Source organism: Limulus polyphemus, unplaced genomic scaffold, assembly GCF_000517525.1.
Source record: "Limulus polyphemus unplaced genomic scaffold, Limulus_polyphemus-2.1.2 Scaffold166, whole genome shotgun sequence".
Lineage (NCBI taxonomy): Eukaryota > Metazoa > Arthropoda > Merostomata > Xiphosura > Limulidae > Limulus > Limulus polyphemus.
The window spans coordinates 43052-69616 of record NW_013665776.1 but is presented as its reverse complement, the minus strand read 5'-3'; the positions used below and the strand labels follow the sequence as shown (position 1 = coordinate 69616).

The 26565-nt window shown below is 32.8% G+C and overlaps 1 protein-coding gene across 1 annotated transcript in view; it reads left to right on the top strand.

The window, feature by feature from the left end:
- Window positions 1–26565, top strand: part of LOC106477468 (monocarboxylate transporter 10-like) — a 144291-nt gene that overhangs the window by 110920 nt on the left and 6806 nt on the right. The window contains exons 2-4 of the mRNA XM_022381470.1: window positions 16725–17058; window positions 18900–19176; window positions 22936–23317. Of these exons, the coding sequence (XP_022237178.1) occupies window positions 16725–17058; window positions 18900–19176; window positions 22936–23317 (993 nt within the window). The remainder of the gene's footprint in view (window positions 1–16724; window positions 17059–18899; window positions 19177–22935; window positions 23318–26565) is intronic.

Genomic DNA, 26565 nt, shown 5'->3' with positions numbered 1-26565 from the left:
CACAATTCACACAACATTCAGCCTTGATAATGGATGCAGCAAGCATTTTAAATGCGTCGGCCAACTCATCACTATCTACAACTTTTACCCGTTGTTCTAACAACGTTAAGACGGCTTATCGACTTCTTGAGAAGAATTCTAAGAAGAAAGTAAACCTACAGACATCGGTCTTGTTTAACAAAATCTGCCTACAAGAAAATCTGTCACCAAAGTACACTAAAATTAAAGAGTAAATGTTTCTTAAAACATACGCATTAATGAGATTGCTGCTTATCTACATCAAGATGTTTAAACATTTTAATGTTATTTGCTAATAATTGTGGTTACCAAACATTTAACAAAATATAAATTACTAAAAAAATCAATAAAATGTATTAATTAAATAAAGTATAAGCTAATATTTTAAAATGCATTTCAACGCCAAAATATAATACTTTCATAGTGTTTTACATATTATGTACGATTGGAAAGTGGAGAAAAATTGCTAGATTAACGAAGGTTATACGTTAGTTATGTTATGAATTATTTTATAGAAACATTCAACAACAACATTTTATTGGGACTAAGTTAATAATTTTAATGTAAATCCAGCAAAGTATGAATTAATTTTCGAGGAAAGAAGACAATTGTGAACAAAATTTAAATAAAAGTTTTATTATCTTTAGATAGTTTAAGTATAATGCCCTATGTTTTTTGTAATATAATTATACAAAGCTCCTCGTTAGCTAGCGATAAATCTGAGGGCTTATACCGCTAAACACCGGGTTTTGATACCCGCAATAGGCAGAGCACAGTTAGCCTATCCTGTAGCTTTTTGTGCTCAAAACAAACAACCATTGTATAAATCACAAATTAACGATTGGATTAATTATAAATCATTGCTTATCAAAAAAGTGTGAAAACCTACCGATCACTTCATAATGTGACGGTAAATCCCACCATTCGTTGGTAAAATAGTAGCCCAAGAGTTGGCACTGGGTAGTGTTGACTAACTGACTTCCCTCTAGCGTCTCACTGCTAAATTAGGACGACTAATAGCCTTGTGAAAAATTCAAAAGAAAGCAAAGAAACACTTGATAACATGACATGTTATATTCTAATTGTAAAATCATTTATATTTACAAGCGTATAACATGATAATTGAATTATTTGTGATTTATATAACCGTTTCAACTTTGTTACTTCATATCAAGTTTAAAAATAAAGACATTATTAAATTTTGAAAATATTTTATTCAATTACCGTAGCTTTTCCGCAAGAAAAAAAAAATTATTTTGATGTTATTTTCATCCATACCAATAAAATAACCAGATCGTTTTGACTGTATTGGTTCAGAAGTAATATCGCTATAGACCAGGTATATATGTCTAAATTCAACTCACAAAAACGTTCGAAATCTTTACTTAGAGTGTTGGTTTGAAGTATTGTGCTTCATTATTTTTTTCCTGTGTCGTTTTTGTATAGAGAAAATTTTCTACACAATCTTACTGTTCTATTAAGTAACACTGGAGGTTTTCCAAGTGGCTTGATGTTTATTTTAGTTGCTTCATTTATTTTAACATATATAGTTTATAAATTTAGAAATACATTGTTAAAGACTAAATAATTCTATTAATTACTGCTGCCTATATTGTAATAATATATGATTATTAGATATTCCAAAAGCGGCTTTGTTTTAAGATCCATATAGCGATTCTAATAAAGCAAAAAATAAATAAATAAAAAGGTTTTATATTCATTAATCCCTGAAAAAATCTTTGAATTAATATAATTAATTTGTTTTTCTGTAAATCAAACGATGTTGGATAGTGTGCCATGTGTTAGATAGTCTGTTACAGTTGGGTAGTAACGTTTGGTGGTGTGTTATAACTGTTGCTGTTTTAGTCCAAACTACACAATGGACTATCTGCGGTCTGTCTATCAAGTGGAATAGAAAATCTGGAATTTAACTTTCTAAGTTCATAAACTTACCGCTGGCTCACTGAGGGACGTATTATAGTTAATACAGTGATGCTTGGAGGTGTGTTAAGTAATGTTAGATTCGCTAAATGGTTTTATGTTGATAGATCCGTGGAAAGTATTTTGCTTAATATAATTTGTTGTTCTGTAAATCTGGCAATGTTCGATAGTGTGTTATTTATAGTTGTAAATTGTGTTATAGTTAGATTGCGGTGTTTGGTGTTGTGTTATAGTTAGATTGCGGTGTTTGGTATTGCGTTATAGTTAGATTGTGATATTTGACATTGTGTTATAATTACACACTGATGTTGGGAAGTGTGTTATAGTCAGATAGTGTGTTATAGGTGGATAGTGATGATGGATAGCGTGTCCTTCCGTTTCTGGCAGACTACAGCCCAATGGTTAACGAGACAGACTGTAGCTCTAAGGTTCATTAATACGTTTTTCGTTACAACAAAAAAATAAAATCACATTCTGCACTTTGGGGCTGTAGATGCGTTATAAGAGTAACGGCTAATTCCCACTATTAGTTTGACAAGAGTAGCCCATGAGTTACCGTTGGGTGTTATTGACTAGCTGCCTTTCATTTAATCCGTCAGTTCAAAATAAGGACTGGCAGATGGACCTCGTGTAGTTTTGGGCGAAATGCAAAAATAATAAATAAATAAATTGTCCGTTTCTTGCTTTAGCAGTCACTGCGTATTGAAAGCTGTGAGTAAATTAGTTTTTTATATTGTCAATTTTCACCTACATTAAGCAAATACATGGAAATTCGTTGAGAGCAATGCCCAAATCAAGCACCGAGGAATCCTTCGAGCAGTTTTAAGTTAGAATATCTTCGCTATAAAATTGGATACTTCTTGCTAATGACTCGTCACTGTGTTATCGTCGTTGAAAATGTCCTGAAATTTGCATTTTATCAGTATAATCCTCTTTATGTTTGAGTTGCCTTATCAAATGTCTGTAACCCTAATTAGCAGAAACGCCCTATAAAACTACGAAATCCGAACGATTGTAATTATAACATAATCTTTATCATTTATATTACCCAATGAAAGTTCTCTTAATGCACATTAAGTAACATCACGATTTTCTTATGTAGCCTAATTAACGTTGCAGCTATGCGAGATAAATTACCATAAGTAATTTTATATATATCATTCTACAACTTTAAACGACGATTAAGTTTCCACAAAGGTAGTTTTTGAACATATAAATTTGGTGTTTGTCATTATTTTTTTTCTTTAAATTAATTTTTAAGAAGATTTATATTGTGAAATATTTTGAGTTAATTATTAATACCTTGTATGATCAACCCACAAATAATGTATTTAACACTAACTTTAAAAAAACTCAACTTTAACTTCTTAAATTACACCACACGTGTTGTGTATGAATGCTATACTGTATGAGCACTGGTTTACATTTGTATGTACATGAGGGACGGTGTACAAAATATACATTGTTGTACTTTTCACTATGAAGGATGTATGTTGTTTATCTACAGTTTAACTCTGAAAGCATTTTTATACATACATTTTATAGGCTCTGTTGAATTCTCATAATACTATTATAATTCAATCTAAATAGGAACTAACTGAATAAAATCATCTAACTTATCACAGACAAATACACCTTATTTAGCTCACATAACATTTGTGTCAACTTTGCTAATTCTTCCCCACAAGACTAGAACCGGAAACAAGTCTCTTTGTTTGCTTGTTTCTATTAGAGCAAAACTACTTGGGCTACCTGCTCTTCCACTGCGGAGAATCGAATCCCAACTTTTAGCGTTGTAAGTTCGTAAACTTACCACCGTACCACCCAAGGACTGGGAAACAAGTTTAAGGATAATAGGAGTTACTGAGTGAATTATTCAGATTTTATGAAATATAGGTGGCACAAAAGCTAAACGAAGTCGTGTGAAGGAGTTTTTTAAATGCTCAAAAACCATATTAACACATATTAAATGTGTTAAAATGCGCCACCACGTTTATATTAGACTACAAAGAAATGACTGAGATCATGGAACTTTAATATACAGTTTTCTTATATATAAAACTGATATAAGTACATGAGTAATGGTGACTAAACTTTGTATATCACATTCACCTCCTGAAATATAACCTAACCACTTAGCCATACCAGGCCTTGAAATACTCTCTAGAGTTGAAAACTAAAGTTAGGATCTTCATGTATTAGACTACTTCGATACTCTCACAATAAATATGCTCGCCCTTTCAGCCGTGAACGCGTTATAATGGGACGGTCAATCCCACTATTCGTTGGTAAAAGAGTAGCCCAAGAATTGGCGGTGGGTGATGATGACTAGCTGTCTTCCCTCTAGTCTTACACTGCTGAATTAGGGACGGCTGGCGCAGATAGCCCTCGTGTAGCTTTGCGCAAAATTCAACAAACAAACAAACTTCGATACTCAATTTTATGTTCAATAAATAATTAAGTCAGGTTTTAAAATAAATTAGGGTCTAGGTAAACAAACAACAACTGTCGTCATGTAAATTAAAGTTAATAATGTAAGTAAAACACACGGAAACCCAAATTTTAATTCTTCGTTTAATTTGTATTTTAATTAAATACAATCCACAATTAAATAGTGGCATTTTTAATACGGCGGATTTTTTTTTATTGAAAATTGATTGAGGTCCTTTGAAATTTCTGAAAATCCCTTAAGTTACGTTGAAATAATCTGTATTTAAAAATAAATCATATTTATAATACACTGTTTCAGGATTTTCGCACATAAATAGAAAAAGAGCTAACTGTGCATAGCTGACGCTAGTTTTAAGCACATAGATGGAAAAGATGCAAAACAGTTAATCAACAGCAACCACCGCCAAATTATGAGCTACTTTTCTTTAACCAAGTAATGGTATTTGACTTTCACTTTTATAACGCACTTACATCCCAAAGTGCGGAACGAATTTTTGCAGCAACGGGCCGCGAACCACGAACTCTCGGATTCACAATCCTTGCTCGCTAAACACTAAACACACTTAACCCTATATATTATGCAAATATAATTAAGTTATTCCGTAGTATTTCAGAAAGGCGTATGATACAGTCCATAAACTGCAGGTTTTCTTAAACTACGTATATATATATATGTAATACAGTCTATAAATTGGAGGTTTTCTTGAACCTACGTATAATACAGTCCATAAGCTGAAGGTTTTTCTTGAATCTACATATAACACAGCCTATAAATTGGAGGTTTTCTTGAACCTACGTATAATACAGTCCATAAGCTGGAGGTTTTCTTGAACCTACGTATAATACAGTGCATAAATTATAGGTTTCCTTGAATCTATATCCTAGTTTAACTAAGCTATAAAGTTTTAAGTATGGATAGTTCGTATTGGACAAACGCATCTTCGTTACTTGCAGTTTATAAGAAGAACCATGTCTAAAGTTCTGTATATGTCCTCGTTGTTATACAATATAACTTTTATTTAGATTCTTCGGAAAAATAACAATTAATCAATGAATTATGCAAGCCCCGTATTTCTTTGAAACTCGCTTAAATATAAAAATTTACGCAAAGCACAAATAAGTATAACGTGGAATTGAAATTTACACCTATTTACACGTACCCTAAACGACTGGGTCGGAGACCCCTGCGGTTCAAATTTTGAACTACAGAGCCAAGGCAAACAGCTAATAAATGGGACTGACTGTGACTTTTAGAACGTGTCCACAGATGCAATTGCGAATAGTGTTCAGTGCATCTTGTTTCGAACACCGAACTCTTTCATTGGCAGACCATCACGGTGGGCCACATCTTGTCCTCAATGTATTTTAGGTGTTGTAGTTGTTATAGCTGTTGGTTTCTGAAGTATGATGGTGCTAAAGATAAAAAATCAAGTCAAAAGCTGTTGGTTTCTGAACTAGAATGCTGCTAAAGATAACAATCAAATCCAAACCTGTTAGTTTCCAATGTAAGATGGCGATAAAGATAAAAATCAAGTCGAAAGCTGTTAGTTTCTGGTGTAAGATGGCGATAAAGATAAAAATCAAATCCAAACATGTTAGTTTCTAATGTAAGATGGCGATAAAGATAAAAAATAAGTCGAAAGCTGTTGGTTTCTGAAGAAGGATAGGCTAAAGAGAAGTAGATTTTTGTGATTATCTCTAAGTAAGACAATGTAAATGTTAATCATTGTCTTCGTCTAATGACGTTTTAGTATCGTTATATCTGAACGACCGTCAGGAAACAAAACGTGTCTAGAATATACAGTAACGTACAAATACGGTACAGACTCGAGTACGTGGATCTGTTTAACTGAAAACACGCCTTATCTAATTTTTGCAACAGTTCGAATCATTAGAGTTAAGACTCATGAACAAAAACTGAGTCTAAAACAAACAAACAATTATGATGCTCATTGAAACATCTTATAACATAACAGAATATATAGGAACAATAGGGAGTTTTATCTAACGTACTTATGAAAAGATACCGAAATAAGATCATGGAAACAGGCAGTAACAGTACTATATTACTGTGTATTTTACATCTGCAGATACGAGCAGTACCAGTATTGTATTGTTTCGAGGAAACAAAAAAGCTAAACGATTCGAAAGAAAGAACAGAAATTAACAGCACGCCACACATTAACAGAGTTTGGAGAGAAAGGGGAACAGTACTAAACAGTTCGTAAAACACTAATATAGAAACATGTAGGAACAGTAATAAATTCTTAATAGTCTACGTTTGGAGAGATAATGAGAAGACAGTGATGTATGTCTGGTGAGTTAAGAAGACCATAAAGTAGGGCTCTAATAGAAGCAGCTCTGTATCTTGTACTGATATACTCCTGGTGAGAAAACAGGATTCTAATATAGACTGTAATATGTTAGATAACTGGATCGTGATATAGAATCCAGTAAAAACAGCACTGCATTTTATAGAGTTATATTTAGTGAGATAACAGGATCGTGATATAAACACTAGTTGAAACAGTACTGTATATTTTATAGTGATATGTCGTTAAGAGCTAAAGAGATCCCAACAAATTCGATGACGAGGAACCCACTTTGAGACCTGATGATGATTTGTCACTGATGATGACAAAACCTTGTCGAAACGTTGTACATTTGCTGTTATATTAAAGTTTTTCTTCATTACCCATTCAAGCCGTCTCCAGCCATTATTAGATCCCAACAAAGAACGTTACTTTATGACTTTATTTTGTCTAATTTCCCTATTATTGTATATTTGGCTTTTACAACCTAACATATTCAAACATAGATTTTATGCTCAATCATTTTTCCCCTGAAGTTGTCTTCTCTTTTTTGTTGATAAATGAAGTTATGAATTTTAACAAAGTTTAAAAATAGGGATTGGAATATATCTTCTGAATGAGGGTGATTTAATTTAGTCCCCCAGTGGTACAGCGGAAAATCTGCGGAACTATAGCCCGTGATTGGTACAGCACAGACAGCTCATTGTGTAGCCTTGTGCTCAATTACAAACAAAGATTATCATTCAGAAAGTGTTATTTGAATTTTATCAAATAATTTCACATTATTAAAGAGCCACATTATTTGTTTTGGAAACAATATGGAACGAATTCTCCAAAGTGATGTATTTTAATCACTGTAATTCTTTACTTGCTAAACACTGTATTTTCAAACCAGATAATCTACGCTTAGACTGTCTTACTGCAGTTGTTAGCTCTTGAAAGCTTCTTATAACCCTTAAGAAGTACATTTACAAGAAGTATCAAGTTATATTTACTCATGATGACCTTAATTCTCGACCTTTAGTGCAACATCCAAACCTAATACAACTTAACTTGGATTTTCTTTAAAGTCACTATGAATTAGTTCAAGTGAGTCAATGATTTCATCTTGGAATGAGATTGAATAAAACAATCGTTGTTATTGTGTATACACATAATAACTGGCATCCATAAGTTATTATTTTCGTTAGCAAACTTGTCTGTAAAAACATAACTAAAAGACAGATTATGTTATTTTATATATATGCTTTGTTTGTAATTTAGTACAAAGCCACACAATGAGCTATTTGTGCACTGCCCACCACGGGTATCGACACCAGGTTTTTAGCGTTGTAAGTCTGGGGAGTTATATATATATACATTTCTTTAAATAAAAAAACTTAAGGCAAATCTTGAAGTTTTGAGGAATGCATTAATTTTGGAATTTTCTTAAACTGCTAATAACAGAATGTTACTTGTCGTAAGACCACCAACCTTTTACGACATTGTAAACTATTGTCAAAATACGTTGCTACAGTACAAATGCCACTGACGTAGCTGGCTGGGAATATATATATTGCCAGTCGTATAGTTTTCTTCTGAACGTATAACTGAGGTGAAACCTGATAAACAGCATAAGTGTTATAAAGCGGACCAATTTAGCCCTGAAGTGACATTTGGAAGAAACAAGAAGAGCCCTAAGAATTGGGCTCTTGTCTGGTTCGAAGAACTATAAACTACAAACAAAGTCCTAGTTGACCAATTTCTTCAACAGTGGCAAGGATGCAACTCCAAATATATCATGATGAAATTTCGATAAAACCACAACCGGGATTTTATCCTCCTTGATGTAGATTCAACAATGCAGCTGGAACTAGTGTACGGATGAGATGAACGCTCATATTAAAGAATTTGGTCGGTTTATTCCTTTATGAGGGTGGATAAATCCAGAGGTTCTTGAGCTTTATTTTTTCCAATCAGATATCTGCTCTACGTTACATTCGCCTTTTTATTTCCAGTGGTTGTAATCCCAGCGTTTTCTCTTGATTGCTACCGTTAAAAACCTGATAACAGATTTCTTTGAACAGTAAGACAAAGAAATGGTATTTGTTAATTATGCTTCTTAAAAATGGCTACCTACTCTCATGCTCCTTTAAAAGTCGGAATGAATATTGTATCCATTGTCTTCCTTGTTAATCATTATCTTAAAATACTTTTTTGAATTTATGAAATTCAGTCACATGGCACATAATCAGTGTATTTTGCATGTGTAGATAAACTAGGTGGTCTATAAATTTGTATGTTTGTTTTAATAATCTACTCACTCAGGTTCTACCGATACTAGTTAAAATATACCTTTACTATGCATTTTGCGAAGTTTAAATTTTCCATTATTTGAGAAATCTGTGACAATTATAAAACAAGACTTAAAAAATTTGTTTACATTCCTTGTATTATGTTGAAAAATTCTTGTCATCTCTTGGTCGATAATAAATTGTTAGATTCTTGTTGCAGCTTAAGTCATTCCAGGTCCACGTGGACCTCGCACTTCGATGCTCTGTAGATAGTTTTGTATTATTAAATGGGTATGTGGATTTTTCCCTGCTAATACTATTCATTATATCATAAACAGTCGTTTTAAAACTTTTGTACCCCTGGCCTTGAATCTCTTTGCCATTTCGCTAAACGATTGCTCTTCCTCTGGAAATGTTATGACATATTCCGCTCTCCATAAAGCTGTCTACGGCATGGCAGCACTTCACTGTCGAATGGTGGAGGAGTTCGTCGTTAATCTAATATAACAAAGTTAAAAATGCCGCCATTGTGGCGCCACGGCTTGGAGCTGTGCAACACGACAATTCATGAAAATGTGCAAATAATTCTTATGAATAATATAAATAATTCTTATAAATAATATAAATAATTCTTATAAATAATATAAATAACTCTTATAAATAATATAATTAATTCTTATAAATAATATAAATAATTCTTATAAATAATATAATTAATTCTTATAAATAATATAAATAATTCTTATAAATAATATGAATAATTCTTATTAACCCATCCTACCAGTACATGAGCTATAGTTTTATCAAAAGAAGCGGATCGAGTCCTTGTAAGTAAATTACGAAGTATTATGTACGATTTGGAATAATCCCCAGGTGTTTGATCAAAAGTATAAAGATATTTTAATTCAAATAAATATAGTACCTACGATTATGTAGTCAAATTTTACTGGTAGTTTCTGTTTCTTTATTACTTTGTCTAATAGTAATTTCGTTGGTGATACTAGTTGAGTGTTTGTTTCGAATGAGGACTGACATAATGTTTAACTGCTCTTTTATAAGACAAAAATAAAACAAAACCTAGAAAGATCTTGGTTGTTTATTTTTAGTTAAGCACAAAGCTACACAATGGGCTATCTGTGTTCTTCCCACCGCGGCTATCGAAACCCGAGTGTTGAGAAAGACCTTGAATTTATCTTGTGTGTTACAGGCTTTGATTGAAGGGACGTGGTGCTTTCTGTTCAATTTCAATGCCATTCTTCCCAAATGATTTACGTATAGTTATAATATTTAAAAAAATGGTTGTTTGTATTTTCTCTTTCTTGGTATACATTTTAACTAAATTTTCAATTTTTACTGTTTGCTTATCAACAAACTTTTCACGTTTTTATTTCAAGCTAGTATAAGGGCTTCATTAAGTAATCTGTTTTAAATACAGGTTAATATTGTGAGAGGGGGAAATGGAGGGAGTTTTTCCTTGGAACTTCAGCTGAAAAGAAAACGTGAACGTCTAGAAACACCAAATGTGTTGTTCTGGAGTGTGCCACAGCTTTCATTAGTTCCATGTTTCGCAATTCACACATTTTATAGTTTCGAAATAGAATGAAGTGGGTACAGTTGGCAAACAGGATTTCAAGGGAGCTAAGAAAGAAAATAGGGCAAAAAGCTTGGAAAATAATGGATTTAGGGTCAAGGATGGGCTCGGGCTTAGGCTAAGCAACCGATTCTAAGCACTTGTTAGGGATGAGGGGGAGCAGGTAAGGGGAAACAGATGGGATCACAGCACGATTTAGTAAAGGTTTAAGAGATCATATTAGGGATAAACATAATAAATTCAAGAAATTTAAACTTACTGGAAATAATAAGGACTTGAAGGACTATAGGAAATCAAGAGAGCTGATTAAAAAGAAAGTTAAAAGAGCAAAACTGTATATGAAAGAGGGTTGGCTGAGAGAGTTAAATCAAACAATAAGGAATTACTTAGGTATATGATGGGTAAGCTAAATGTTAGGATCGGGATTGGGCCTCTTATACATGATAGAGGGGAGCTGATCTCGGAAGATTATGAAATGGTAGACGTAATAAATTATATGTTCTCTTCAGTTTTTACAAAGGAAGATACAAGTATTATGATTAAACCACAGCAATTAATGCATGGGGAAAATACGGATGTAAACGATATCATTTTAAGTTCTGAAACTGCAAGAGAAAATTATGAAAGTTAAAAATAGATAAGTCCCCTGGACCAGACAGTCTTTATCCTAGAGTTTTAAAGGAACTTAAATATTATTTTTATGAACCGCTAGCTAATATTATTATTGGTCATTGAGTAGTGGAAGAGTATTAGAAGATTTGAAGTTGGCTAATGTTAGTCCAATATTTAAAGGAGGTGATAAACATTGTCCAGTTAGTTAGTCTTACATCAGTAGCTGAAAAGGTTTTGGAGAATGTGTTTAAATATGCATTGCAGAGTCACTTAAAGCAGTTTCATATAGTGCCAAAGAGCCAGCATAGTTTTACTAAGGGAAAGTTTTGTTTAGCAAATCTTCTTACATTTTTTTTTCTACTGTAAGAGTTGATGAAGAACATATTGTGGATTTGGTTTACCTCGAATTTCAGAAAGCGTTTAATAAGGTGCCTCACAAAAGACTTGTTACAAAAATTAAATCTGTGGGTGTGGGAAAATTGTATTATATTGGATAGAAAATAGAGATTAGTAATAAATGGAGTTAGATCTGACTGGATCACAGTTATAAGCGATGTGCCTCAGAGCTCTGTGCTGGGTCCTCTTCTGTTTCTGATTTATATTAATGATACTGACTCTAGAATGACCAACAAATTCTGAAGTTTGCAGATGACTTTAAGATTTTTGGGATGGCTAAATGTATCAGAGATTCTGCAGACTTACAGGGAGATTTAGATCACTTGATCGCAGATGATGTTTAACTATCCAGAATGTAAGGTAATGCATGTAGATTTTCACAATTCAAATTATTGCTACAATTTAAATGGGAATACATTAAATACTGTATTTAAGTCATCTAAACAGTGTACTGTAGCTAGCAATAAGCCTAAAAAGATTTTGGATAGCATCTAAAGAAACATTGAATACAAGACAAGGGATATCATTGTTTCACTGTAAAGATCGCTTGTAAGGCCTCATTTAGAATACTGTATACAGTTTTGGGCTCATTTCCTCAAGAACGAAATTGTTGGAGAAGATTCAGAGAAGAGCCACATACCTGGGATGGTGAGATTGTCCTATGAGGAGACACTAAAATCTCTAAGTTTGTTTTCTCTCTGGAGAGGAGAAGGGTCAGATGGATTGATTGAAATATTTAAGGTTATTAAGATTATTAATAATATAGATCCATCAAACTTTTTTGTGTTTAGCAGTGAAACAATACAACAAGGAATCATAAATTCAAATTTTGGCAGTTTAGACAGTACTGCTTTTCAAAGAGGATGGTTGGCTTTTGGAATGGTTGGTGGAGGCAGAAAATTTAAGTGAGTTCAAGAAAAGATTGGATGAATAGTAAGGGGTGGTTATAGTTAGGAAGTAGAATGGACATCCTTGATGGGCTAATAACCTCCTTTTTTCCTTTTAAAATTTTATGAATTATGAAATGCTATCGTGAACAAAAGTACATGTGCACTAAGAAATAGATTTAAATAGCATTCTTGAGCCTATTCACTGTATTTTAGGTCAGGAAGTAGAAAATATAGTGCGAACATTCCAACACAAATTTTCAACTCTTTCGATTGTACAAAGGATAAAATATATTTCGTAGTAATAACCTTTCATTTTTCTTTATGTTTTAAGGCCAAGTAGATAACATATATCTGTTAAACTACCAAAATAATATTTATTAATTAATATTTATTCACCACTTAAAACTTATTAAACACTGAATCTATAACGTTAGTAATGGCAGGTCTATTTGTAGTCTAATTTAGTACATAAACGTAACGTAAGGCTTAGCTGAAACACTACTTGGTAAATTTAATTTTGCTTTTGGCTGCAACTCAGTGTCATAAAACTTTTGAACTAAACTATTTTGCAGTTATATCGCCGAAGTTATAAAAAAAAACAAAGAACAAAAAAGCAAACCTTTCCAACAAATCAACATAAATTTTGAGCATTCTACATGAACACCATAGTTGGCCTAAGAACAATCAGATGATAGTTTTGTTGCTAAGCGACGATGTATATTGTTGAGCATTACCAAAAAAGAAGTGTGAAAGCGTTCTCGACAGAGTGACAAAGGGAATAAGCCATTTTTGGTTAGTGATTATTTTGCATTGTGAGCTAAATATATAGACATAATAGTAACCAACGCCCCCTTGGCTTATCGAACCTCGTGAGATATTATTGAGTTTACGGCTGAAAATATTGTTAACAATAACATTAACCCGATTCATGAAACAATGCCTTACAATTGTTATAAGTAATATAGTTTGATCATTATATTTAATTTCCTATGCTTCTCACTAGTTCTGATTTATGCAGGTAGTTTGCTTTGATCACAAATTAATATTAGTTAGTTTTCCTTTCATTATCACACCTTTCAGAGCAAATCAATTCTTCAAGCGACTTGTTCATCTTTAAGAAGTTTGGACTTCACAATTTAAATTCAAAATTAAAGATATACAAGTACATCTTGTCAACATACATTTATCGATCGGTAAAACCAATGACCAGGATACCACATCCATCCACCCAAACATGTGCTTTTTATATTCTGGAAGAAAAAAATGGTAAACCAAGTTTTCTATGTTTGTACAAATTTACCCTGTCATTCAATGAATTAATTCCCACATGGAAATTTTAATTTTCAAACTAATAAAACGAAATATTCAAGCTTTTTATGTTTATACTACCTTGTCATTATTACCAACTAATGAAATTCAACTTAGCCATTTATGGTCAACATTCAGTGCACCTGTATACTTTCTTTACCCTCTACTGAAGGCTCTGCCACTCTTTGAACTTCATCAAAGAATACACCCTCCTATTGTTAAAGTTTTTGTTTTTTGTTTGACCTTATAATTGCGCGTTTTCTTACAGAAAACGGTGTTCAGTAAAAATATTTACTATTACAATACAACACTGTTACTTTTTGGCATGAAAACATCTTTAGTAGAATTAAACCTTTAAATTAATTTTACCATGCTGTTTCCTGTATCTGTCATTTTCTCGATGAAACACTTTTACATAAGGTGTTTAATCATCTGATCCATTTTTTCTTTAAAATGCTGAAAAAACAACAACAATGGAGTAGCTGAAAATAATGAATCATAACAAACGTTTTTTTTTCCTGCACTGTATTCAGAATAATTACTAACATAATTTTAAGAACTATCTTTAGAATTTACGATTTCCTAATTCACAAATGATGTGTAACGTCTGGACTTTTGTGAGTTCGAAAAAAACGTGACGTTATGAAATGACAGCGCTAAAAATAATTAGTTACAAGCGGTTGCCAAAAGTAACAACGTTTAGTTTTGGGCATCTTGCCCCGCTTGCGTTCCTGCAAAATTTAGTGAGAATGATTACCATCTCACGAAGTGGAGATCTTCGTGCTTCCTCCAAACTAATGTTATCTTTTCTTTTTCAGTTTAACTCTCTGGGCATTTTAAATACAGTGTTTTATTTTATGATGCATTGCAATGCTTTCCGTTTCTTTGTTTAACTGTCATTTTACGAACCATGAAATAAATTCTAAACATGAAGTTGTCTCCATACTTAGAGCTTAGGGTTTTTGAGAGATGATTTTTGAAACGCTGAACAGTTTGAAAGTAAGGATGAATTGATTCATTGCTTTCCCTTTTCAAATGAAATATCTTAACTTTGTATATGGAATTTCACAAAATTTTCCATTATCTATCTTTATACTTTATATACAGCTTTAAACAGACTTCCATGTATCACCATTCGTAATATTTGACATAATATTTTCCATCATTCTATGTACTGTTCCACGACATTCTATAGGTACTTTTAATTTTCTTTTGCGTTTTTCTATTTTTATATGTACTATTTTATACACTGGCTATAAACCCTTTTCATCCATATTATATATTATTATGTAAGAGGGAATACTCTAAATTACCCTGTAACAAATTAAGCTCATTTATTCATACTAAAACAACACCTAATTTCATTCTGTTTTTATCAGTGCTTGTTAGCATACTTTATTATAGCTTTCTTAATGTTTGCTCGATCAAGAGATATCGCTTGTATTGGGTTTGATTGAGCTCTCTACTCAAATTTTACTTACTTTCGTTGATTAATAAGAACAATAAGTTTAACATTTATTTTGCTTTGGTGACTTTTATGTTTTTAATAGGCGATCAATTGTTATAAATAATGCACATGTTATAAAACCTAGATAATATAGATAATCAAATCAAAGTGATCCATATTCCACTCAAGATCAATCAAGATCAAGTGACGTACATCCGCATCGGATTAAAATACACAATCACCACCAGGGGTTTCCCACCCCTGGAGCAAGCAAGTCTCATGAAATAAACAAGATGCTACCACACACACATTGTTTATTTTGTTTCGGTTTGTTTGTTTGTTTTTAATTTCGCGCAAAGCTACACGAGGGCTATTTCCGCTAGCCGTCCCTAATTAAGCAGTGTAACACTAAAGGGAAGGCAACTAGTCATCACCACCCACCGTCAACTTTTGGGCTAATCTTTTACCAACGAATAGTGGGATTGACCGTCACATTATAACGCTGAAAGGGCGAGAATGTTTGGTGTAACGGGGATTCGAAACCGCGACCCTCAGATTGCGAGTCAAGTTTTAAAGTAAATAGACTGTACAAGAAAACAAAAACAAAATGCTAATCTGATAATTCCTGCGCACTCTGTTTGCAATAACATATGTTTATTTCACAAACTCAAGTTACTTTACACGTTAAAAAAAGTGTACGTACTTACGTTTATTTGTTAACGAACGGCTACTTCTAAATTCTTTCCGATTTATAATATTTGTAAAATTCGTTTCTGTTTTGTATAGACTTCATTAAAGTCACAGGCAATTAGGTAAGTAAAGCTTTTAATTTTTATAAACATAATCAGAGAAATATTTACTGAAAATGTTCCAGAAAAGAAAATATATCAAGATCTGCCAGTTTAAACAGTAAGAGAAATACAGCTGTTGCAGAATAAGTAATCAGTTAATGAAAGCACATCATGATGGATATAATGTATATTACCTCAAATGACTAAGAAGGTTTATAATATTTATTCAAGCTTCATTCACGAAAATATCAGAGAAACAGACGATGATTATTTTCTTATCTTTAAGAATGTATTCGTTAAAAACAACAAATTAAAACAATTTAAAAAAAGAACGAGGCTTATAGCCTATAAGGACTTTAAATTTCATATAAAAATATTTTAAGCAGCTATGATTATACTTCTCTAGAGCGTTGAGGTCACGTACTTCTCTGACCTGACTTAGCAAGTAATTTTTTTCCCAAACTGAGATTGATTATATGTGGCCTCTATATGTCGCTTTAAAACAATGGAAGACCCTGAATAGATTTCAAATTCGTAACGTCCATTTTATTTCAGATTCAAGTGTAAGCCAATGTTCACAATTTTGTTTGATGTATAAAAATGTACTCAAATATTCATGACATAAATGATTTGATACTTGTATTCCTATAATTAGATTCAAAACGTTACATCTTTTCATTTTTTTTCCTTTCAGCTTGGATTGGATCACTGTCTTTAGCTTCAGGTTTTTTCCTTTCACCAGTAATTGTGGCCCTCTGTCGGAGAAAAAGTGTTCGATTAACAGCAGTTTTAGGAGGATTTATTTCAGCGCTTGGTTGTCTCTTTACTTCGTTTGCTTTGCAAATTCACCAAGTTTTCTTCAGTTATGGAATATTTATGGGTTTTGGACTCGGCATGGCACGAGAGACGTCCAACATTATGATTGGTCAATATTTCAAACGCAAGCGTGAATTTGTAGAGCTCATTGTTCAGTCAGGAACTGGATTAGGAATTACTGTGATGTCTGTTTTTCTACGAGAAATTTTAAGGCAAGTAAACATTCGAACTAGAATATGAAAATGAAAAGAGTTTAATATTTTTAGTAAGTCCCTTTTTATTCGCATGATATACATCGGTCAGTCAAAAACTATTACAATATAGAAATAATTACTATTTTAATTTATTCTTTAGACCATGCGTAAATATAAAGGTTAATTGCACCTTATTTCAACGATTTGTATGTGCTATTGGAGTAGCATGCTGCTGAAGGTAGGGAGTCATGGTGCCATGTTTAGCACCTATATATTTAGATCAAGGCGAACACCTTAAGCGTAATACTGCCATGAATAGAGTTATATTGCGTCAAAAAGGATTCGTGATGCCATGGACGACGTATTTAACGACTATATATTTGGATCAGAGCGATCTCTTGATTACTCGAAAGTGCAATACTGTCTTATGACTGAGGGATATATATATATATTATATATTTATAAAGCAATTTTAAAGAAAGATGTTCACACAGAATGTAAAACCTAGTGACGGACATTTCGAAAAAAGTGTTCATTTACTTTTCGTGAAAGCGGAACAATTCGCTCAACAGGACACCTTTGACAACAACAGCGTTGAAAAAATTATCTAAGATAATCTGAAATAGTCAGTCCCCTGTAGAATAAAAGCTATGGTTAGTAAAGAGAAAATTCCAATTTAAAACGCTATTGCGGTGAAGATGTGCATATCACCTGGAACTGCTAGAAAGACAATTAACAAGAACTTGAGCATCACAGTGAGAACGATATACAAAGGGTGAAGTAGATCCAAGGGAAGAGCATTACCTGGAGGAAGTAGATCCAAGGGAAGTGCGTTACCTGGAGAAAGTAGATCCAAGGGAAGAGCAGTACCTGGCGGAAGAAGATCCAAGGGAAGAGTAGTACCTGGAGCATCGTTCTTATAAAGTGCGATTAACCCCAGTAAAGATGTGTATATATATATATCAACAAATCAAATAGTTTCAATAGTTTACACATTTGTTTAATTTAAGTAATCAATATTTAGCATTTCAACTGTGAAAATATATATTTTACTCATATTGAACCCTCACTGCAAAGTAGTTAAACTACGAACTTTTACAAAGGCAAATTTGACAACGTATCAACCTTATGAATCTATTCCATTTCACAAAGGCAGCATGATTTACGAGATAATTATATAAGCCGTAGTGTGTTTATCCATAGGTGATTTACTGTTCGCTGCAATAAGTCTGTCGTATATATTTATAAACTTACGAAAAGGAGATTATAGTTCTTGAACTCTATTTATTTTGTATACTTCGCGAATATTCAGGTTTCCAGTAGAGATAAAGTTAGGCAAGGAGTTTGTTCAGCAATCATATGAAGAACAAAAATGTGTTTAATGCCACAAAATCCTTTGATCTATGCGATATTATTATTTTGGATAATAATTCCGTTATTTGAATATGAAAAATATAACTTAAAATGTATTTAATTATTATTATTTTGGATAATAACTCCATTATTTGAATATGAAAAATATAACTTAAAATGTATTTAATTTAGAGAAAACTACCTGTCATGATTTTTATTTCTAAAGCCCAGTTGGTTACACAACTAAATCCACAAAAGCTATAGCGTATTTGATAAAATTATACAACATTTATCATAAAATTTTCAGGAACCACTTCAAAATATTGTAGCATATTTTCCATACTAAAGCTGGTTATTAATGTATAATATTAAATTTGCATAATAAGTAATTAAGAATATTAAATATTTGATATTATATCCAGATGATATAAAGAATGCGTAAGCGTATTTTATTATGTTCTAAAAATTTAAAATAGATAATGCAGAAAGCTTATTTGATTCCACAGAGCGCTAGACTGGAGACTTGGACTTCAAGCATTAACAGGAATTGTTTTCATAACTTTCTTACTTGGAATTTGTTATCGATCAGCTTCGTTATATCATCCCCAGAGAAGGGCAATTCTTCACCTAAAAAACCAGAAGCGAAAAGTCAAAGACAAATCTGCTCAACAAGAAAAAAACCCCTTCTTCGACTTCTCACTGCTGCGGACCAGGACTTTACAAATCGTCATGCTGTCATCGTTTCTGTGTTCCTTTGGTATTTATACTCCTTGTTTTTATATGGTAAGTAAATACAATATTTTAGAGATGTCTTAATGTTGTTTTAACTTTAAAAGAAAAAAAGAGTATTCTGAGGAGTTCGGAGAAGACACTTTTTTTTTCTTCAAAAAAGTTAAAGAAAGTTTCATTTACCATATTAAAAATGTTGTGGAAAACAAGTTTTTTTTGTAATAGTAATAAGGATATGAATAAATCGAATTAAGCCTTTTGCAATTTTTTTCTTTCTGTTTTGCTGATTTGAAATTATGCATGTAGAGGGATAAATAGTAGAATAAGTGTGTAAAGGTAATTTGCACAAAATGTGTAATCGTTATCGTAAGGAAGTTTGCCCTAAGGTGTAGATCTATTGGTAGGCCTTGAAGTTAAACAGTCACAGACCAAGGTGGCTGAAATGTAAACAGAAGTGTTGTTTGTCGTCTATAGACACAATTCTAACTTTATGGAAATACTGCTTGACTACAGTACAATGTCAACCCTGGGTCACAACCCTAGAAGGTGACAATTATGTGTAACCTTTGGCCCGACGAAATTGATCCTTATACATCTCACTGTCTTTGAATTTGGAGATCGGTATTAGTTTCAACGATACGCAGAAAGCTGCATTAAAGAGGACTTTATAGAAGACGAGTAATGGTGTGTACCCCTTTGACCCATAAATACAAACAAGAGTGTTTGAAGTGGAGTTGAGAAACATTTATTTTGGACACCATGTAAATGGAGCCATTTTCTTTTACAAATGAGTCAAGATTCAGCCTAAAATGTGTCTTACAGCGTGTAGCCATCTAAAAGAAACATGGAACAAGCAGCCAGCACATGTTCATCAAGGAAAAATATTCGTATGGTGGTATGGGCAGGAATTTCCCTGGCTGGATCTACAGACTTCCATGTATTTAAGGGCGGTACTACGAACGACCGGAGAAACAGGGGTGGTATTCTGGATCCCTATGTTAGAACACGTGCAGGTGCAATAGTAAATAACTTCCTTTTAATTGACGATAATGCTTGTCCAAACAGGGCACATGTTATCAACTAGTATCTGCTAGATCACACCATCATCCATAAGAAGTGGTCAGCAAACTCACCTAACCTCAGTTGCATGTTAGGGATGCTCTAGAAAGACGCGTTGCTTTCCTCCAACCCCCTTACAAGAAAGTTCAAGATATGAAAACTATTCTTATGCATCAACAGACTCTTTTTACCTTCTTCTCTAGTATATAATTTTATAAACAGTATATAAAGATGACGTGAGTCGTGTGAATCCGTCAGGGAAGACTGCGTCCTTTATTGAATATCTCTTACTCATATTTTTCAATTCTTCATTTTCGGCGGTTTTTACTTTTCTCCATTGACACTTGTTAAATATTAAATGTCTTTCCCTTTTTTACACAAGTTGCATCATGTAAACACGGACATGTAGTCCAAGTGTGATGGATAAATCTCGCATCATTTTGTAATTATTTGTATATTAGGTTTGTTGCTTAACTTTTGAAAACTAGTGTAGTTCGTCTATTGTGTCTCTTTATCTTTCGTGAGCCACGACTTTGAATTATTTTATGAAATCTAATACGAATATAATCTGAAACTTTTTTCCCACACTCAATGGCAATGATATATAAAACTTTATGATATTAATACATCGTGATGAGTGGAATTTAAAGTAAGTACTACCGTTAGGATTTAATAGACAATAAAACAATTGAAAACAAAATATATGTTAAGTTTATACAAATCCAAGCTTTTGTGCATGGAGACTAATTAACTCATTAATATTTGATAGTGCTTTTTTTGTAATTTATCTACCGTTCTGAACTATCAATTTGGTAACACCCACACCGACTACATGTTAAAAACTATATTTTATCAGGCAGACTTATATAGTAATCATAGCTGAAAGTCGATATAATATCTGGTAAGTATATACCTAACATATACAATAAGTTTAAACTTTCAGCACTGAACTCTGTGAAGACAAGTATTGTACGTTATTGCACTAGTTAAGAAATAAGTCAGGCCTAACTTGTGCTAGTCCGTAGCTCATGTTAATTAATTAATTAAGTAAAAATTGTACACTGTTCAATTACTGCTCTCAGTTATATTTCCTGTGCTGTTTTACGTTATTTGTGTTTAATTATTGCTCTCAGTTATATTTCCTGTGCTGTTTTACATTATTCGAGTTTAAATATTGCTCTCAGTTATATTTCCTGTGCTGTTTTACATTATTCGGGTTTAATTATTGGTCTCAGTTATATTTCCTGTGTTGTCTTACATTATTCGGGTTTAATTATTGCTCTCAGTTATATTTTCTGAGTTGTTTTACGTTATTCGGTTATCATTGTTCATTGTGAGTTACTTTCAAAGGTGAGCATGTACTGTGAGTTCTAATATTTAACAGTTGGATCGATAGCTTCTTGTGAAAGCTGTAATATTGAAATTGGTGAATAAAATGTGGTTTACATATATCTGTATTGTGATACCCAACCTCACTATAGAGCCAGCGATGAAATCTAAGTAATTCTAAATTCGAGCTGTATGTAAGTTATCTTTCATAACTATATAACCAGTGCACGAATACAGTGTACATTGTACAAACCTAAGAAAGAAAGAAGAGCTTCTTAGCACAGAGAACTCTTAAGGAACAACCATATGGGTAGTTACGATAAAAAAATACTTTTACTTCTGTATGTACAGAGGTTGAGTACGTTATATTAAAACAATGTTGGAGTCTCAACACGTCGTTACAGTCCATGTCGCCACGTTCGGTTATATTCTATATGACGACCGTGCAGTATAGTTTCCATTGTAAAAAGCTCTGTCGTAAAACTGTAACATCCAGTGCACATCGCTCCTCCCTGCATGCTTTCCATAATTAATTTAATGTACGAGGACGATGGTTTCTCAGCACCCGTTTCAGCAGTTGTAGATCACAAAAATTACTAGGCGCTTTGTCCGACAACTTGACTGGTATGTATTTGTTTGAAATAGCATAACTAACCATTTCATTCCTCAGCTGCCTGAGTTATGTAACTATTGAACTCATATATAACAGGAAAACAACTTGTGTAAAAGTGACTTTGTCGCTTTTCCAAATGTAGATCCTTCTTAATTGTATTATGTATTGTTGTCTGACATACGGGGACAGCTTTTGTCGCTGAGTTTGTTTTCGTGGATTCTCACCTGTTAGAAGACATCGCACTTGATTATTACAGCCGTGATACGATTGTTACAGGTCTCCTTCTGGGTGGTTCTGGTTACCCCACGTTGATCCATATTCCTTGGTTTTTCCAATGTCATTATGTACAAAGGATATTTTCGTTCTGGAAATTCTAAATTTCCGATATAACCAAATATGTATGATCTGAGTGTACGAAAATTTTGGGTCAGAAAGAGCTGTAATATGTCCTTCTCAAAATCGATCCCTTTTAGATGGCATTATACTACCTATGAAGCTTCAAACGATGTCAAAATATCTTTTGGATAAATGCTGTTCCACCGCGATCTTATATCGTCTGAAGCTGCTACGTAATTGGCTTATTTGCATATTTAAACATATTTTAATATAACATACTCAACACTGTGTATGCGCGTATACAGACATTTGAAAAATCATACACTAACTAATATTTAAGTGTAACTTCATGAAAAACTGTTACTTTTATGCTATTGTTCCCTATGATATTCTAATATTTTCTGTTGTTATATCTATTTGTATATATGTTATACCTAAGGTTGCATTTTTAAGAGCTTTCTCTATTATTCTGTCAGGCCATCATAGCAGACAACGAGGGACTAGAAAACACCTCTATTCTTCTTCTCCAGGCCTTTCTAGGGATAGCTTTCAGTGTGGGATGTCTCATTTTTGGATTTTTGATAGTGAAAAGCAGTGAACAGTGCATTATAGCTCGCCAATATCTCTGCCAAGCCGCCATGTTTGGAACAGCAATTGCCATATTGTCATTTTGTGCGGTGAACGATTACCATGGTTACGTATTCTTTGTTTGGATCTATGGGGTGTTTTGTGGTGGGTTTCAATACACGTTGAAAATGTACATATTTGAGAAAGTCCGACCCAGAAACTTTAATCGCTCTTGGGGATTTCTTCAATGTTCTCAATTTATTTCAGTTCTAACTGGTATTCCAATTACAGGTGAGTTTGTTTTTTGTCTTTTAGGCTAAACTGATATCATGCAGTAACACAAAAAAAGTCTATAAACTATTAATGTACATTTAGCAACTGCTTTTGACCCACTAATACCTACGTTTTTTGTTTTAATTTATAGTATTATTACAAAGGAACTTCAAAAACATTAATCGAAGTTCAAAGGACACTTAGCAGCAACACACTATTATTAAATAAAATACGCGTTAAGTAGGTACCAAAATATATTACATTGTTTAATTTATTTCGATAAAAACAAAAAAAACTAGTAAGTAGACTAAAAATTAAGAATATTTGTGTAATAGTAAAAATTGTATTTTACACCAGTAAAATGTTATAAAACGTACCTTTCATCTTTTGTATTAGTTTGTTAGTTGGACATTCTGTGTTCTCGAACATGATCCCAATGACTTTCTACAAACACCGACCAGCTTAAAACTTAAGTAGATACACTAGCAATCGACGCAGAATAGTCAACTTATAGATTGGTATACGTTATCAGTTTATTTAGTACGTTTAATTGGATATTCTCGATGTTAACGGTGTTTTCGATCATGATCCCAATATATAACTCATAACAGAAACGTACAATGACAGTTATGGGAGTGTACAATGTGTCTACATGTAGATGATAATGTATTGAGATAGAAGTGATCTATATGTGAAGGAGATGTATTTGTAATATTGTTATATATCTGTTTGTTATTGTAATGAGTAAATTATTTCTCGCGAGATATTTACAAATTTTTGAACATTGTGGTGGTTGGAATATTTGTATTAAAGATATAATGATACTATATGACATATACGTAGCTGATTTTTGTTTACAAAGTTTGGCGTATAAATATTACTGTTTAATGTGAATACTTAACTCAATCAAGTATTACTTAACTAGATTTTTTTTTCGATTGTTATTAACACTATCCAAATCGAAGTTCGTATAAGTTTCAAATTCAGTCAGAAAACATATGGAATTAAAGCTAATTGCAAGAATCAGTCAAGATTTAAAGTACGTAGTGATTAAAATTTATTTACATTTCATCGTTCGGATAATGTTTAGGTTTTGTGTTAAAAGCAACTAACATTGCTGTGTTTTACCACCATATAAACAAGGTACGTCCTGAGTGAGACTAAAAGTAACTGAAATTCTAATTATTTTCGATAAACTACTTCTTAAGTTTCCTGTAAAAAATGAAACGACTTAATTATTGGTTTTACTAAAAATTTGTTTGTTTGTAATTAAGCACAAAGCTACACAATGGGCTATCTCTGCCCACAACGGGAATCGAAACCCAGATTCTAGCGTTGTAAGTCCGCAGACATACCGCTGTGCTACTGGGGGTTTTACCAAAAGAATCTTATATTTTAATTTTTACTAACAATTTCGTCAATTATATCTGTGGTTTTCTTTTAATTTCAAATTAAGTAAAAATAAGATACGATTCAATATTATCATATAATAATGAAATATTATGTTGTATTACACTGGTGTATAATTTATATGAACATATACGTACATGTATTTATGGTATACTGTATTATAAATAAGTTTGAATACATATTTGAATACGATACGTAAGTTTGGTAATAACTAATTTTAAGTTAAGTCTCTTACATAATATGTAACTAAAATGTGATCTATCTCATCAACATTATATACCTGCTAAAACTGAATGAAATTATACTCAAGCTTGCTAAACGAATCTAGATATATGGGTATAAAGACGAATTTGTCATTGAGACCATTCTCTGAAACAGTGGAATTGTGTTTCGTCTGAATAAAGCTGCTTTTCTGAGAGTCTTGATTTTAGCTAGGCCCCACAAGTGTCTGGTACAATTGGTCTTCAATTATTGTTTCGAAAACTCAGCAAGATAATCATGACTGTAGCATAACCTTTCGAATCAACCCCTTCAGATGTTCCCCAAAACATTTTATTTTATGAAATGTTAGGCTCTGGCTAAATCATTCCAAGACAACTTGATAGTATGACTTTGTTTGTAAAGCTACTCGAGGTATATCTGCGCAAGCCGTCCCTAATGTTGAAGTTACATATTAGGGGGTGGGGGAATACTTCTAGTCAACATCACTCATCTCCAACTTTTGGGCTACTCTTTTATTAATGATAATGAGATTGACCGTCATATTATAACGCCCTCGCGGCTGAAAAGTCGAGCATATTTGAACCTGCAACCCGCGAATCGAGCGCCATAACCATCACGCCATGCCAAACTTATGACTTTGAAACCAGGTAAAGTTTATATGTGCTTTGTGGAATGGGGTTATTATTCAGCTGGAACACCACATTCACCTACTGACTAGAATTTTAGCTGTGACCCCTGGAACATATTTGAAAAGACTTTTGGCCTACCAGAGCGTTTTTTAGATTTTCTATTATCAAGTTGCCAATACAGTTAGATAGGACCTTCTACAGTATAGGCACATGAACTTTACTATAATTTCATCGATGTTCTGAATTTCCATAGCCAATAACAATGTTTTTTTTTCTTCACACGTTCACATAATTCACGTTTTTAACTTAATCTTACGCACTCTTCAACAACATAAATCCACCTATTTGACATTTATGTTTATTTATTCTCACTGAGTTCCTTTTCACAACGCGTTGGTGAACCGTGTAACATGTTTCATGCTTGCGTTATCCAGCCATGCCTATGTAAGTATACCAAGTCTCAATATTTTAGATTAAATTGAAGAAATCACATTCTCCAGCAATTGTTTCTTCTATGGACTTACGACGTTAAAATCGGGTTCGATTCCCCATGATGGTTTTACATATCGTAGTTAGTCCATTGTGTAGCTTTTGGACAAACGAACAAAACTCTATAATTATATTTACAAAAAAAAACGGCTAAACATATTTTAGAAAAAAAAAGACGATTTTATTCAAACCAGATGTTCCGGCTTATGTCACTATGTTTACAAAAAACGACTAAATATACTTCAGAAAAAAACTATTTTATTTAAACCCGACGTTTCGGCTTATATCACTATGTTTAAAAAAAACGACTAAACATACTTCAGAAAAAAACTATTATATTCAAACCCGACGTTTCGGCTTATATCACTATGTTTACAAAAAAACGACTAAGCATACTTCAGAAAAAAAAACAATTTTATTCAATCCCGAAGTTTCGGCTTATACCGTTCTCAAGGGTTAAGCGTCACATACAAATGCCCCCCCCCCCCAGTGACACAGCGGTATGTCTGCGGACTT